We start from the raw sequence: 17,365 nt of genomic DNA on the forward strand, positions 1-17,365 counted from the left end.
TCCGTAACCGCGCTAGGCCAGAAGGAAGCATCTCCATGGGCCATCAAACAGAGGATGTTATCGGGTTTTGTGTTGACTTTATTCCTGGCCTTAAGAAGATAGGTCTCCCTAAATCGCGGTATGAGGGGAGACTGACTGGAAAAGGCACTCTTGGAAGAGACTCAATAATATGCAGGGACGGATATTCTTGGTCTCAAGCACACTACATAGTTCTATAGAACTCTACCTTGCTGACCCCGTATGTCGATGAACACAAGAACAGTCTGCGCTCCAAACACCCGAAGCAGTGCGACGACTGGATTACATGTGAACACATCAGGACTTTCAGCAGTTGGTTGGAAACACGTCTCAGAGGTAACAACACTGTTTGTGATGAGTTGTACTTGTTGTCCAGGGGACCATCTTTGACTGTATTGACTTACAAAGGATACGGGATAAATGGGAATACATTTTACACGATCGCCCAAGATCAAAAGAGCACCAACCAAAACAGCGATGTCCTCTTTGATGCAGCAACTGAGAGAAGAAAGGACACATATTATGGTTACATAGTGGACATATGGGAACTTGACTACGGACCTGATTTTAAGGTCCCTTTATTTAATTGCAAATGGGTCAATCTGTCAGGCGGCGGGGTACAGGTAGACCCACAGTACAGAATGACAACAGTGGATCTGAAAAATCTTGGGTACACTGACGAACCGTTCGTCCTACCCAATGATGTGGCACAGGTTATCTATGTGAAGAACATGTCTACCAAACCGAGAAAAAGAAAAGATAAGGAAGCGAATACATCGTACGATAAGCCAAAGCGCCACATAGTTCTTTCAGGAAAAAGGGACATCCTGAGAGTGGACGGCAAGACAGACATGTCTGAAGATTATGAAAAGTTTCATGAAATTCCTCCCTTCAATGTCAAGGCTGACCCAAGCATCCTGATAAACAATGAAGATTATCCATGGTTAGGGCGCAATAAGCAAATGACACAAGCGAAGAAAAAGTGAAGACTTTCTCCCGCAACTATTATGATGATACCATGCCAACTTTGTAACACACGAACATGCTACCATTGTCCGTTTTGTACATGCACATGCTATGTGGGTGAAATTATGATACCATGCCAACTTTCAACTTTTTCAGAGTTCATTTGAAATGCTTTCATGTCTTATGGTTCGGCCCTCGTAATACCATGACCATTAGTCCCTGGCCCATGCCAACTTTCAACTTTCAACTTTCTAAAACTAATGGCACTAACAGAAAGTTTATAATTTTGCTCCTCGCCCCTGGCCCATGACCATTAGTCCCGGTTTGTGCCACAAACCGGGACTAAAGGGTTGGTCCTCGTTGCGGGCAGAGTTTAGTCCCACCTCGCCAGCCGAAGGGGGCTCACACCGGTTTATAAGCCCTTCCCTCTGTGCCTTATTGAGCTCCTCTCAAAGTGAAAATAGATACCCTAATAGAGAAAAGTTTAACCTAAATTCATAATGAATTTCTCTGAAATTCATAGAAATTTACTAGGAATTTAGGTTGAATTTTCTCTATAAACGCGTCTATTCTCATTTTTTAGTAAGTTAATCACAAACTTGTGATTCAAACAATTTTCAAAGAATTCAAATTTTAACTATTCAAATTTGAAAACTAATGGCACTAACAGAAAGTTTATAATTTTTCTAAAACTAATGGCACTAACAGAAAGTTTATAATTTTGCTAACCTAAAAGCAAACAGAATTAAAGCAAAAAACAAAATAAAATAAATAATGCAAAAAATCAAAAAACAGGAAAAAAACTATTTTATAGTAAAGTTAATCACAAAATAAAATGGCACTAACAGAAAGTTTATAATTTTTCTAAAACTAAAAGCAAAAAGAATAAAAAAATAAAGCAAAAACAAAAGAAAATAAATAATGCAGAAAACAAAACAAAAAAACTGGAAAAAAATAGCAACAATAAGTATTTTGTTGTAAGTAGAAACAAAATAAAATAAATAAAGCAACAAAGAAAACAAAAAAAAGTGTTTTCAAATTTGAAAACTAATGGCATTAACAAAAAGTTTATAATTTTTCTAAAACTAAAAGCATAAAGAATTAAAAAATAAAGCAAAAAACAAAATAAAATAAAATAAATAAAGCAACAAAAAAACAAAAAAAATGCCATCTACTGGGCCCCCATGGTCTGAATACGACTAGAAACCCATCAAAGGGCCAGGATTCAGGCTCGCAGGAGGCCCAGTAGGCCCACAGGCATAGCAGTGACAATTAGGCCCGTAAGCCTGCAATGGAGAGAAGCTTGACAGGGGTGCGGCAGTGGGGCTTATAAACCACTGCGTACCCCTCTCAACTAGCAAGGTGGGACTAAACTTTCGACGCAGCAGCCGCACAAGGCCTTTGGTCCCGGTTGGTGGCACCAACCGGGACTAAAGGGGGCCATTGGTCACGGTTTGTGACATGAACCGTGACCAATGCCCCCCTTTAGTCCCGGTTGGTCCCACCAACCGAGACCAAAGGATGCCGCTTCCCGCCCTTTGGGCTGCTGAAAAGAGGCCTTTGGTCTCGGTTGGTGGCACCAACCGGGACTAAAGGGGGGCATTGGTCACGGTTTGTGCCACGAACCGTGACCAATGCCTTTGCTATATAAGCCAGCACTTAGGAAAATTTCACATTTCCCTCGCAGTTGCCCCCCAACGACGCCGAGCACATCGATGCCGCCAGGCTGCCCTAACGCCGCCCGCCGCCCCAGCCGTCGCCGTCGCCCGCGCCCTCGCCCGACGCCGTCGCCCGCGCCCTCGCCCGACGCCGTCGCCCGCGCCCTCCCCCGACACCGTCGCCGCGCGCCGTCGTCCCCTGCCCCGATGCGCGCCGCCCCTGCCCCGTCGCCATCACTGTGCCGCCGTCCCCTGCCCCGAACATCGCCGCCTCTGTGAGCACCGCACGTCTGCCGCCCCCGCCGCCGCCGTGGATTTTTTTATTATACATGCTATTTTTTACATGTTTTTAGATTTTCATATATATGTGTATCTATGTATTTTTTAGATATACGTATTTTTTGATGTATGTTCATATATGTATTTTTTACATGTTTTTTGTATGTATGTATGTATTTTTTCAATTGTAATGATGTTTTAAAAATACATATATGCAAAAGTTAGATTTTTAATTAGAAATTTTTTATCTATATATGTTCTCTGATTTAGTACATTTTAGGTTAGTTTCATTTTAAAAAAAGTTTTATATATTTAGGAAGAAGGAATAGAAGGAAGAAAATGTTTTATATATGAGGGTCGAGAGGGGGTCGATGGTCGAGAGGGGGTCGAGAGGGGGTTGTCGAACATGAGAGGAAGAAAAGGATAAAAAAAGAAGAGGAAGAAGAAAAAAAAGAGGAGAAGAAACAATAGAGGAGATCTTCTCCTCTATTCTTTTTTCTCTTCTTTTTTCTTCTTCTTCCTATATGTATTAGTTTTTTTATTTAAGTTGTTAATTAGTAGATATTAATTTTGTTCATATATGTATGGATGCATGTGATATGTATGTATGTATGTATGTATGTATCGGGTATGTCGTTGTCGATATACCCCCTACCCGATAACTTCGACATGAGGGGGTCGAGAGGGGGTCTAGGGTCGCCGAGGGGTCGAGAGTCGTCGAACATGAGAGGAAGAAGAGGATAAAAAATAAGAGGAAGAAGAAAAAAAATAGGAGAAGAAAGAATAGAGGAGTTCTTCTTCTCTATTCTTTCTTCTCCTCTTTTTTTTCTTCTTCTTCCTTTTTATTTTATCGGGAACGAGGGTCGTCGAGGGTCGCCGAGCGGTAGAGGAGAAACCCTAAATAGAAAGAATCGTCGGTGTGAGATACATGTACCGTTGGTGTCGGACACTACATCCACGTCCCACAAGTGGCGCGGGCTTCGACGCCCACGTCACTTGTGGGACGTGGATGTAGTGTCCGACACCGACGGCCACATGTATCTCACACCCACGATACTTGCTATTTAGGGTTTCCTCTACCGTTCGGCGACCCTGACCCACGATACTTGCTATTTATCCTCTTTTTTCTTCTTCTTCCTCTTTTTTTCTTCTTCTTCCTCTTCTTTTTTTATCCTTAAAGCATTGTCGAGGCCACCCCAAACCCTAGAGAAGCAGCGTCGAGGCCACTAATTAATATTAGTTCTACGTTTGCCAGTAATATATCCATCTGTCATGTTTGAATAATAATTGCCATGTTGTAAATATTTGTAGAACTATGGACACCGCCCGAGACGAAGTACAAGAAGAGTTGTTGGGGGACATAATCGCACGAGGAAGTGATGCCATCTTCTCGTTGTTTCTCAACGACTTCGATGGTCTGGAAGCAGTTGGCTATGATTATGATGGCTCCGGTGACCTAATGCCGGTGCAATAAGGAGACCGTGAGGATGGCTCCAGTGACCCAATGTCGGTGCAAGAAGGAGACCGTGATGACGTCTCCAGTGACCGAACCGAGTCCGGCCAGGTATATATATTAGTTAAGCTTCTGTTGACTAGCTAATTGATGCATTCATTGTTTTGGTATGTCCACATATTAATTAAGTCTTTGTTCTTTTTTCTAGCCCTCCGGATCGAGCACAACTTCGGTAAAGAGACGAGGCCCGAAGAAAAAGTTGAGCTCGGATGAAAAGTTTGAGATCATAGCAATCGCGCCCGACGGCCAACCGATTGAACCCCTCCGGACAAAGAGCGCATTTGTTGCTCAGTGCATGGTTTTGGTTAGGGACAAGATCCCAATCAGCATCCAGCAATGGTTAAAGCCGGCTACAGAAGACCCTGAGGTGTCTTATGTCAATGATATGCAGAAAAATGATCTTTGGACTGAGCTGAAGTCAAATTTCACCCTACCGCCAGAGGATGATCCAGAGAAGCCAGTTAAAGAGCAATTAATCAAGTCTTTTGCTCTTAAGAGGATGGCAGAACTATTCAGGAGGTGGAAGAAAGAGCTGAATAAGTTTGTCGAAAATAAAGAGACACAAGAATTCAAGGGCAGATATGAGAAGATCAGAGATCACTGGCCCGCATTTGTGGCCCACAAGACATCGGAAAAGAGTAAGAAGATGTCGGCGACAAACAAGCAAAATGTTGCGAAGAAGAAGCATCACCATCGCACGGGGTCAGGTGGCTACCTCGTAGCCCGGCCTAAGTGGGCCAAGACTAAGAATGATCTGGTTGATAAAGGGATCGAACCAGAGACAATTAACTGGCCAGACCGTTGCCGGACTTGGTTCTTCGAGGCTGGCGGAACCTTGGACCCTGTAACAGGGAAGTGCATTTGGAAGAACGATCAAATGGACATACCAGTTAGGAAGCTTCAGCAGTATATCGAAGCAGCGCAGCAAGGGACGTTCTTTCCAAATAGAGAGAACGACGAGCTCACAATGGCCCTCGGGAATCCTGAGCACCCTGGACGGACACGAGGCACGCCAGGCTCCATTCCGTGGAAGGTTGGGTTTCCGGACGCAGGCGGTTACAAATCCTAGGAGAGGAGGAAAAAATTGCAGCAGACCCAAATGCAGGTGCTGCAAGCAAGGGTACAAGCGATAGAGGAACGAGAAGCAAATCGCAGCAAACGTACTGCCGAAGCTTCCCCCGAAGTTACCCCGCCATCTCAGCGGAGAAGCAGCGTGGCTTCCACCGAGCTGCTTCAGCCGGAGCATGCCTTGACGGCTCCTGCCAGCTATCCCGTGGATGCTATCACGGAGTCTCAAAATTGCCACCTTATGACGCAATGGATAAAGTTGAAGGTCAAGGCGGCTGTTGGCTCTGTTTATCCTACTGAACCCGGCGCAACTTTTCACTGCCAGCCGATTCCAGAAGGATATGCTAGGGTGATGGTGGATGAAATAACGGAGGGATTTGAGGACCTCCAGCTTGACCACCCTACCGGTGAAGGGGAGACTAGGCTAGGGTCTGCTCTGAAGACTCCATGCCTATGGCGGAAGGAGCTCATCAACCTTTCGAACTGGACGCCTCCGCCTCCTCCTCCTCCTCCGGCAAGTCAGGGCACTCCGCCTCCTCCACCGCCTCCTCCTCCGGCGAGTCAGGGCACTCCGCCTCCTCCACCGCCTCCTCCTCCGGCGAGTCAGGGCACTCCGCCTCCTCCACCGCCTCCTCCTCCGGCGAGTGACGATCAGGGCACTCGACCGGCTCCTTCTCCGGCGCGTGGCGGCACTCCGCCTCCTTCTTCGCCTGCGCCGACGCGCCCGAGCAGCCAGCCTCCTCCTTCTTCGCCTCGTCAGCAAGGGCGGAAGAGACCTGCCGCCGCTCCGGCTGCTCCGGCGCGTCGTAGTCCTTCTCCTCCGCCTCGTAAGCAAGTAAAGAAGACAGCCGCTCCGTCTGCTCGGCCGGCGTCTAGTAGTACAGCCAGAGGTGGAAGGACATACAGATTTGGTCCTTCTCTGAAGACTCCAGAGAAGTTACCATACGAGAGGACCCTGGAGGAGAACGCGAAGATCGCGTGAACCGAAGTGGATGACTGGTTTCAAGGGTTGAAAGCAAAGAGACATCCACCTCCAGAGGAGAAGGTAGATCCGGTGAAAGCGAAGCGCACTCTGGCTGCCCTGACAAAACCACCCAAGTCTCCGCCGAAAGGAAACTATGAGCGCATTATTGGAAAGGAATTTGCCGAAGCGGAGCGGTTGGGAAGTACTGTCAGTGATCAAAGGCTGAAAGAACGACGAGCTGGGAAACAAATTGCCCAGCTCGGCGAACAAGCGAAGCAATCGTGCCCCCCGCTCAAGGTGCCTAGCGACAACGTCGCTAATGATCCGAGGATGGTGCCCGGTTATAGCAATCTTGCCGATTACCTGCCCGACGATGTACATTATGAACCCATGGAGGTGCAGATACAAAGATACGAGTACGGGAAGCCTCTCATCAAAGATGAAAGATCTCTATCAACGATGATGCGAAGATTGCATGATTGGTACTTGAAAATCTGCAGAGACTCTGGGGGGAGGAGTACTTTGTATGTGAAAGTTAAAAAGGAGCATGACCTCGTTGGAATTGAACTGTTGCCTGTTCCATTTGAAGAGTTCTTTCAGTTTTTCAATCAATTGGCCCTCGATAAAACAACGGTCACCTGCTACTGTCTGTAAGTAATACTACTTCTATCATTGAGTCTCTCTATATAGCTCAGCTCTTTCATTGCATGTATTTATAATCATCCTCACTATATTATGCAGATTGAAGATCGCCGAATTGAAGAAAAGACAAGTCGGTGATATTGGGTTCATTAACACATATCTCATAGATGCAACTCAGGTTAAATTTCATGCCGCAGATACCGAGGCCAACCTGCTACGATCATTGGTAATAAATGAAAACAAAGATATAATACTCTTTCCTTACAACTTCAAGTGAGTGTTATTGTCTTGTGCGTATTCGGTTTCCCTTATATATATGTTAGTCAAGGTTATAGTAATGTAATTGATGAGTTATGCATGTGTGTGCAGTTACCACTATATTCTCCTAGAGATTAAGCTTGAGCAGGGACTAGTAACTGTCTTAGACTCAAAACGAAAAGATCCCCAGGACTATGCGGACATGACTCAAATGCTCGAGAAGTAAGTTAAATCGATCATTATCCACCATATCAGCAACTTTGTTCATTTCCTGATATATCAAGTAATTGTTTTTTTTGTCTGGCAGGGTTTGGAAAAAATTCTCCAAAAAAGCTCCAGGACTCCCGAAGAAGCTGCAATTTAGACACCCGAAAGTAAATACTATAGTAGCATGTTCCGTGCATCTCCTATTGATTTGGCATTCTTGCTTATCAGTTTGATTGACCTCTATTTCTTGTAAAGTGGTTGTGGCAGGAAAAAGGAAATGATTTCTGTGGATGCTACGTTTGCGAGTCCATCTGCCACACGACCTGTGAGCGGGGATACACTGACGAACAATATGAAGTACGTAAATAACAACATTCACAATTTTATTTTATTACCATCATTTGTGTTGAGTTTCATCCATTCATATATATATATATATGTATTGACCCCCTTCTTCAAATTAGATGTTTCGGAAGCGGGATGAACTCCTAGCACCAGCTCGCATGCGAGCAATTCAAGAGGAATTGGCGGCATTCTATCTTGACCACGTGATCGCTGAAGACGGAGAATACTATGTGGACCATGAGTCCGTATGATTATATTTGTAAGAGATAATTATTGTATATATGTAGCCGGTAGTGTCGGATAGATATACGAGAACTTGTTGTTCGACCAATCTCTCGGAGAAGGAGAGGTGGTCGATATCACTTCTCTCTATATGCATATATATTCATGACGATCTTCTGTTTCCTTCGTTTGCTTACTAGCTAGCTAGCGTGTCTAATCCTCTCTATACGTATGTATAGTACGTAGCGTCGACCAAGCACGGACATAAGAGAGGACATTTCTCTCTATTAATTATAGCTAGCTAACACAATATATGAAACACCTAAATTAACCCCCCAAAACCCCCAACCCTCCCCCCCTTTCAAAAAAAAACAAAAACCCCAGCCACAGAAATGCTGACGCGTGGATGCCTATTGGTCCCGGTTGGTGCCACCAACCGGGACCAAAGGGTCTCCTGCCTGGGCTCCGCGCAACAGGCCACATGGAGGCCCATCAGTCCCGGTTCTGGATTGAACCGGGACTAAAGGGGCAGGGCATTAGTACCGACCCTTTAGTCCCGGTTCAGGAACCGGGACAAAAGGCCCTTACAAACCGGGACAACAGGCCCTTTTTCTACCAGTGTTGGTTTTAAAGCGTTGTTGCAGCACTAACAACTTTTCAAAAAATCTTCCTTTATAATTGCTTATTGGGTTTAAAGTGTTGTTGCAGCAGATCCCCAATATACCCCCTATACTTAGACTAACATATGTACCCCCACCTTTCTCTCTCCCACTCTCGTGTGCAATAAACACAACGGCGAAGCTCGACCTACCGACAACATTCGACGGCGAGCAGAGGAAGGAGTGGCAACAGCGGTGAGGACGACGTGGTTGTCGATGACGGAAGGAGTAGCGGTGGCCGAATGCAGCAGAGGGAGGTGGTGGCGGTGCCACGACTGGCAGAGTTGCAGGCGTCGGGAAAGGCAGGCAACAATTAGTTCTAGCAGTGGCGCAACCAGTCAGTGCCCACCTCCACGTGATTGTGAGCACAAGCGACAATGGATTGCATATGGATGGTACCTGAGAAGCTGACTTCATAGGTTTAACAAAGGGCATCTTTAGCCGATCCCCTAAAACCGCTTAGAGGAGTAAATATCTGGTTTACTCCTCTAACCGGGACATAGCCGAACTCTTAAATCATATAAGGGAGTAAAAAATTTACTCCTCGCGGCGGCCGAGGAGTAAAAATATCCGCTCGCTCGTCCGCCCAATAAATCGCACCCAACACTCTCTCCATCGTCCGACCGCCCAAATCCACCCCCGTGTGTCTCCTTCCATGGTTGGATCCGGCCGGCGTCGCTCGCTGTCACCCATCTGCAGCGCCTGCCCGGTGGATAGACCCCGCACGGCCGCCTTCTCCCGCGCCGACGTCGCCTAATCTTCCCGTACCTCCTCCTCCTCTCGCGTCGTGCCGAGGCCAAACTACCGACCGAGACACCAGGAAAACCCACTGGTTCGACAATTTTCACTCGGAGAAAGCTGCGGCGAGTGCATACGACATCAAGTCAATGCACTTGTATGGCGTCATCGGCCGCCGAAACTTCTCTGACGGCTATCTGCCGCCTCCGGAGCCACCGTTGGACCAGCGTGTGGCCAATGCCCGTGAGCGCCGGGAGGACAGAGAAGCCCGCGAGCGACACGCGCCCGAGGCTGACGGTGAGGCGTACATGGGGGAGCTCTACCGGTGCTACCCAAACCAAGGCGGAGCACCGCCTATACACGGAGTACGCCGCGGGAAGGATCGAGGTGGAATATCGAGAACTACAGGGGGTTTCTGTAAAATTATCGACAGATGGGCAGAAGCACTATTCACTTTATTAGTATAGGTCTGTCAGGTCTGTTTAGGGCACATCTAGATGTGCCATAATTATTGCACATCTAAGTCCTCAATCAAATTAGAAAGAAAAAGAAAAAAAGACAAAAAGAATATTGCACAAATCTTAGTGTAAAACCAATGATATACTACATCCGTTTCAGTTTACAAGTCCTACGCGTACACCTAGATTGCCAATTTTATCACCTTAATATAAACTATATAACACAAAATTATACAGTTTGAAAATAGAACATCTGAAGTTTATATTAGTATATATTTTTTGTAATATATGACTTGTATTAGGTTGGTCAAATTGACGACTTAGGGGCACGCGCACGCCCTATAAACTGAGAGAGGGGTAGTAGCTAGGATTTAGATATGTAAAACTTATAGCACATCAATATGTCCTTTAGCAAAACTGATATAGATTTTGAATCGGCGCCGAACTTCGGCTAGTATGTTCAATAAGTACTTGTTTGAATCGACCTTGTGTTTGTTTGCTCGAATTCGTTTTATACTCGACTAAACTTAGAAGTTCGGCTAGGTTCAACCAAAACTTTGGGAGTAAATTCACTCCAATAATGTTACTCGACGGTTTACTTCGCCATTCTTTAAGATCGACTAGAGATGTCCTAACAACTCAGTACCACACCAGAGCCTTCATAAACCAACTGCCAATTTGTTGTTACATGATTTGGATTGGGACTTTTTGTCAAGAGCAAAAGGCATGACGCGGCATATCTTCTTTTTTCCTTCTCGAAGAAAACGAGATGTATCTACAGCATGGGTGCACCGCCAATGATCATGCCTTTGGACAGCTCGCCATACTTATCTTTACTTATTCTCATCTGATCACTAAGTTTTCCCAGAGCAAACCAAGATAGATAACAACAGAGGAAAAAGTGGCGTCATCCGAGCCATCCAAAGGAAAACGAGCGGTCCAGATATACTGCGCCCGAGCGAGTCGCACGAACGTACGGGAGAAAGAAACCGAAATCAACAACAGGTGGGACGGTCATCTTCCTCCCCCACCCCTCTCGCATCGTCTCCACCCGACCGCTACCCCCCCCTCTGCCGCGACCCTCTCGACGCGGCGGCCGCCGCCGGGATGACCGTCTTCTAGCACACCACAACCGATCTCCCGCGGAGTCCCCCGCCCGCCCCTGCGCCGCGCCGACAGAGATCCGGGACCTCGTTGGTGAGCTGCCGACCCCCTCTGCCCCTAATCCCCCCAGCGATTTGTCCCGATTCGTTTCCGGCTCCTGCCCGCGCGTTCGTGATGTTACGGAGTCTCTCGTGACCAGATGCGTGGTTGGGCCGTGGCTTTTGGTCCTCCTTTTACCGTAGGGCGCTTGGGGTGGAGACCTCGCCGATTTGGGGATTTTCATGGCTGTTTGTAGGCACGAAATGTCAGATTGGGAAAAAGTATATATTAAACGATGGTTAGTGAAATCTTTGTGACTTGCACGATGATAGAGACATATGGTTTGTAGCCTGAAGCTGAGGAGTGACCAGTAGGCCGGATAATGTTGTAATTCCATGGGAATTGCGTGACTGGTACCTGCTTAGGATTTTTGGGTCTGATGACATTTTCTAGAAGGTAGGGCACATATAGACTCGATTATCTAAGCAGGGCTTAGTCGAGTTTGCTAGAAACTATCTCTGACTGAACCTGTTTGAGGAGTCATAGGCTTTATTAGGCTCTGGATACCGTATGATTGTGAACCTGTCATGATGCGAATGGCTATTTTATTTTCTCAAGTTGGTTAAAAACAAGAAATCATATCTTTGCTTAATAATTGCCTAGTTTATTGTGATACAATTAAATAGCTCAAATTGGGTGTATTGGCATCAACTCAGAACCTGCTATTGCTTTCATATAAATCATGTAGGGCTGAACTAGACTTGGTGGTCCTACGTTTTGTAATTTATGTTCAGAAGAAGCAATGTTTTCTTTTGACCACTAAGCATTCTTCTTATTGCAACTATTAAATGATGAGTAAGCCATGTGTAGAATTTGTAGGATTTGTTTGATCCTCCCATAGTTCTATTTAGAGATGCTTAGTTGGGCAATAGCTCAGCTAGCCAGCTTTTGCGTTGGTTCTTTTGCTTACCAGCCTTGCCCTGTGAAACTGTTGTGAGGAGTGGGTCATTGGTTTTTCTTTGCGAAAAGTTTGCCATCGGAAGCGAGCCGATTTGGCTTTCCTGATCTAGCAAGGTTTTTGTAGCCCACCCAAGCTAGCTGGCCCACAAAAACTAAGATATTTGAACAGTTCCAAACACCTAGCCTTGCCCGGCAAGGCTATAACTATTCTTGCCTAGGATCCAAAAGAGTCCTTAATGTGCTGCTAGTCCTCTGTAGACTTTACTGAGCGGATTAAAACAATGTCGTGATAATTTAGTTATTTTACCACGATTTTGTAACTAGAGTAATTTCTTCTAGTTTATCTGTTACGGTAGGGATAATTAACTGTTTTGAAAAGCACTGCAGGTCTAATGTGATAGCACACATGTAGTTTATCTAAACAGTTCTTATCTAAAACTAGTGAATGATGCTCCTTCCCGATAAGTTTCCAGCAGTAAAAATGTTTACAATAACTTTCACGGATGAATTCCTGCTTGCCGAGTTTCTCACCTTCTTTAGATACCACGGTTATTGTCAATTTATTTATTAGTTTTTTTTATTAGAGAAGTGCTATATGTACTGAAAAATCTGTACAAATTAAGTACTCCCTCCGTTCGGAATTACTTGTCACAAAAATGGATGTATCTAGACGTATTTTAGTTCTAGATACATCCATTTCCGAGACGAGTAATTCCGAACGGAGGGAGTACTTACTCAGGGTAGCTACAAAGCCGACTGAGAAAATCGCCACCTAATCAACTAGGCCACACATTATTAATCCCTCCTCGACTAAAGTAGATACGTATGCAGTCAGTAATATCACTTGGCACTCTCAGCATTTCTGTGTTTGTTATGTGGTTTCTGAAATAGCTAATGCACAGGGAAACTGTATCATTGTTCTAAAAAATAAACATGATTATGTAGTTAATATGACTCATTGCCTGTCTTGTCAATTGGTTGTTTACTTGATTTTTTATGGACTGCTGGCTTTATTTCATTTATGAGAGCATTTCACTTTTTGCTCAACATAAATACTTGTGGTCAGTTTTACTGGAGAAATTGGCATTCCCTCTATGTAGGTATGGTATTATTCGCTTGTGAGGCATTCTGATTTTTTGCTGTACATCAGGACTGCAGATGCACAAAACATAGTGTACCAGCTCTTCCTCACTCAACATGTGGAGTTTTGCATCAAATGCCATAGCTGGAAGCATAAAGAAAAAGGTACAACCATCAAAAGGCAGCTTATCCAATCATGATTGCTCTGATGACGATGGTTCTTCATGTGCAAGTCGAGAAGAAGGCCTTGAATGCCCAATTTGCTGTGAATCCTTCAACATCGTAGAGAACGTTCCTTATGTCTTGTGGTGTGGTCACACAATGTGCAAGAACTGCATCTTAGGTCTTCAGTGGGCTGTTGTCAAGTTCCCAACCCTTCCTATCCAGCTGCCTCTCTTTGTCTCGTGTCCTTGGTGCAACCTATTATCTTTCCGGCTGGTGTACAAGGGCAACCTCAAGTTCCCACGTAAGAACTACTTTCTGCTGTGGATGGTTGAGAGCATGAATGGTGACAGAGCAAAGTTCCATTCCTCTGGTCATGAAGAGCGCCAATCAGTATGTCCCTCCAGTGGCGGCACCAGTTCCAGTCAACACCACCGAAGAACCCCTACGGCACGAGCAGAGACCTCCTTTTCTGCCAGAGATAGAAATGCCACTGCCAACACCTCCAACACTGCCAGCGTGTCTCTCCAAAAGCTTATGGTGTGCTTCGTGCAGCTGACGGCCAAGTTCCCGCTCGTGATAATGTTCCTCCTCATAGTTCTCTACGCCGTCCCTGCCAGCGCCGCGGTTCTGCTCCTGTACGTCCTTGTCACGTTTTTGTTTGCGCTGCCGTCGTTTCTGATCCTCTACTTTGCTTATCCCACCTTGGACTGGCTCGTGAGAGAGATATTCACTTGAGCCGTGCTGTTCTGAAATGTAAGTACAGTTTATATAGCTTTGTGAAGGTGAAAACAAAGCTTGGATATCTATTTCCATCCGTGGCGCCACTTTGCTGTTATGTCCTCTGTATAGATAGCCCTTTTCTGTTCCTTGTTTTATTTTTACCTCTTCTGCTCTGGCCTTTAGAGGCTGTGGTTTGCTGTAACTGTCTGCTCATTGAAATGCTGTTCTTGTTCATGAGTGCCCCAATCTTTGTAATTTTCCTTTTGTTGTGGTCAGGTGTTGTATTCCCTCCTATCCATATTTATTGTCGCTGCTCTACTAGAGGGAGTACCATGTTTTGCCGCTCTTTCGGGAATGCTTGCGTTGCAATGTTCTCATACAGTTGCTTACATTTTGGTACTGATTCTTTGCTTCGGGACATGGCTTTTGCATGTCGAAATGCGGTTCTGTAGACGTCTGCCTTCTCGGACTTGCCAACCAAACATGGAGTCGGCATTGCTGTTCATCAAGTTAACTAACGCTTTATACACTTGTGGCAGATGAGCATGTTGGCCACGGTCCTTGGCCCTGACGAACATTCTCGCTTTCGACCAGTCTGTTGCGGAGAAGGCCTACATCAAATTGAGATTCCGTCAGCCATGCTCCAGCGTGTGCGGTCCGGCCGCTCCGCATGTCTTTTTTAAGCATCTCCAACAGAGCGCGACGCGCTAAAAAGTAGTTTGCAGCGTGTCTATCGTCTGTAAAAGCGTGGCGGGCAGCGCTGGCTTCAGCAGCCGTGTTAAAATTTAGCGCACGCGCGTAGCTCCAGCAGCCGCGTTAAAATGCAGCGCGTATCGCATAAACATTGCGTAGATATTTTTAAATAAAAACGATACTAAATAAAATTCATAGATAAAAACGATACATATATATTTTACATAGTTCCATAGTATACATAGATAAAACTATGGTGCAACGACATAAAAAAAACTACTAGATAGTGCAACTACAACCTATTCTCAGACGTCGTCATCATCATCATCCTCGTTGGTCTGGTTCGAGATATCGAGCCACATGTCGTCCCAACGAGGATCATTAGCCGAAAAGATCGACTGCCCATCATTTTCAACGATATCGCACTGCGATAGCGCCAGGGCCTTCCGCCGACGCCTCTCCAACCGATCCGCGCGGCGCTTTGCTGTCCTCTCTGCCCAGTAGGCTTGCTCGTTGGCGACGTTCTCCGGATGGCGCCGGTGCCATTCCGCCATGCCTCGCTCGTCCTCCTCGGCGATGAGGAGGCGGCGCTGCCGCCGAGTGTGCTCCGCACGGCCCTCGTCCGTGATAAGACGAGGCGGAGGGGCGACGTCCTGCGCCTGCTGGCGCATGTACATGTCCTGGAAGTTCATCTGCGTGCGCGGCCTGTCTAGGCGCCATGCCGCCACGTCGTACGCGCAGGCGGCGTCGTACGCGCAGTCTGGAAAGGTGCTGAGGTCGAGCCAGATGTCGCCGGACCGGATCTCGGCGTAGTACCAGCCGTTGGGGCGCTGACAGACGCAGCGGTAGCCCGACGCTCCTCGGCGGCGCGGCATGGTGGCGCGTCGGTGACGGGGCGCTGGAGCAGTGAGGAAGCAAAGGAAGCTACGAGGAAGCGGGAGAGGTGCGTGTGGATAGCCGCGCGGCGAGCGTCGCAATTTATAGACGTGCTGAAAGCGGTGCGTCAAAAATAGCGCGCGAGCTGCCGCCTTTTTCCGCGCGCGCAATCGTTTCTGGCGCGCGCTAGTTTTTCACCCCTGTTGGAGCGCGCGAAAACGTCCTCGCGTGCTAAAAATCTAGTTTACCGCGCGCGCGTCTTTTGACGCGGCTGTAGAAGATGCTCTTAGATGCAGCTGCACATGCTTTGGGTCGTAGAAAGCACGAAGAGCCAATATAACACGCTGATAAGATTATGGATCTGCTACGCAACTAGGCGTCCACTCAGCTCACTTAGCATGCCGTTGTTGTGCCGCCTGCGTCCCGCCTCAACACCGAGCATCGTCAAGCTCTGGCTTCATGTGACTTGTGAGGGTGTGACCAAATCTGCGCTCCCCTCCAAGACGCTTCATCGTGGGTCTTGAATGTCGGATGTATCCGTAACTGTTGGTTTGGCACACCCGTCTGATGTGGTGCTACAGTCCGCTCTGGTGGTTCAAATTGAGCATCTGCAAGGCTTGCTGGCGTGTGTTGGGAGCATCCTACGGCAAGTAAAGGTTGCTTTGAGCAGGCTTTTTTTGGGCCGACTATGTTGCAGACCTCTCTGATGGTGCATCATCTTGGTGAGGTCGGTGTTGGCTCCGTAGAGGATACTGGAGCAGAGCTATATGGTTGTTTCTCCCCTCGTCCTCATGTTCGGGACAACTCCCAATCCATGTCTGCCTTGATCCCTATGTCGTGGCTCTGGTGCTATAGATCGTGACCGAGCTTCTGGAGCTATGCCCGAGCCTTGCTTCGCCTTTGTCAATGGAGCATACGAAGGTGGACTCGGTGATGACCTCGTGCAAGGGGTATGATTTGCCTCTATCATGTCAACAACTCAAGGTGAACTCGACTGGGCACTAGAATGTGGCTTTGGTGCCCACTCCACCCCCAATGTCACATTGGGGCTGTTTGGATTTCGCCCTGGCCAGCTCGACCAACACAGGGCGTGCCAATATTTTGGCGAGAGAAACGGCCGCCTCCGTTCCGCCAGCTCGCGGGCATGGAATCTGAACAGCGAGCCAAAAAATTAGTAAGGCTCCGTAGATTTGGCCACTATCCAAACGAGTGCCCATGTTTCCAGTCAACGCCCATTTTTTGGCGTGGTAGCTCTTGGCTACCATCCAAATAGCCCCATTATCCTGATGCTTTTTTCGCAAAAGGTCTTTGTGACGTGTTTGTTAGCTTGGAGCCGCTAGCCCTGGATTTGTTAAGGCAATTGCTTGTCTCCTAACGGGGACGATGCAAAAGCAAGAAGGGGGGTGGGAGGGGGCGTACGTAAGGTTGGAGGATAATTAGGGGCAAAACCGAGAGAGGGAGCTGGGAACATACTTAAGGTTGGACGAAACGTTCTACCTGCAGTAGAGATAGAGAAGAGAAAAGAAGGCTGGCTAAATACATATCAGAAGGCCGACGATAGCGCAGGTCGACCATCACAAGCGACCGATCCATCACCTCGCGCTTCGCTCTTCGCATCGCTTCAGTTGCTCGATCGGCCCCACAAGTTGTCCCTATCCTTCACCGGTCATCTCCTTCCTCACGTCAAATCCCTCTTCCCCAGAAGGCTCCTCCTGAGAGATGTGCTCCCCTTC

The 17,365-nt window shown here is 47.0% G+C and overlaps 1 protein-coding gene across 3 annotated transcripts; it reads left to right on the plus strand.

Moving 5' to 3' along the window:
- Nucleotides 1-10,961: 10,961 nt before the first annotated feature.
- On the plus strand, nt 10,962-14,297 carry LOC125552529. 3 transcript variants are annotated; one of them, XM_048716128.1, is made up of 2 exons: nt 10,962-11,192; nt 13,249-14,297. In XM_048716128.1, the coding sequence occupies exon 2, from the start codon at nt 13,296-13,298 to the stop codon at nt 14,076-14,078; it is 783 nt and encodes a 260-aa protein (XP_048572085.1). In that variant the 5' UTR covers nt 10,962-11,192; nt 13,249-13,295; the 3' UTR covers nt 14,079-14,297. The 3 variants fall into 3 exon arrangements, with proteins under 3 accessions (XP_048572085.1, XP_048572088.1, XP_048572086.1); XM_048716131.1 differs by having other exon boundaries at nt 10,971-11,192; nt 13,199-14,297; XM_048716129.1 differs by having other exon boundaries at nt 10,971-11,192; nt 13,257-14,297.
- Nucleotides 14,298-17,365: the final 3,068 nt, after the last annotated feature.

This window comes from Triticum urartu, chromosome 4 (genome assembly GCF_003073215.2).
Source record: "Triticum urartu cultivar G1812 chromosome 4, Tu2.1, whole genome shotgun sequence".
Taxonomy (NCBI): domain Eukaryota; kingdom Viridiplantae; phylum Streptophyta; class Magnoliopsida; order Poales; family Poaceae; genus Triticum; species Triticum urartu.

What these genes read in the sequence shown, in the direction of transcription:
- LOC125552529 (XM_048716128.1), top strand. Translation starts at nt 13,296, where the DNA reads ATGTGGAGTTTTGCATCAAATGCCATAGCTGGAAGCATAAAGAAAAAG.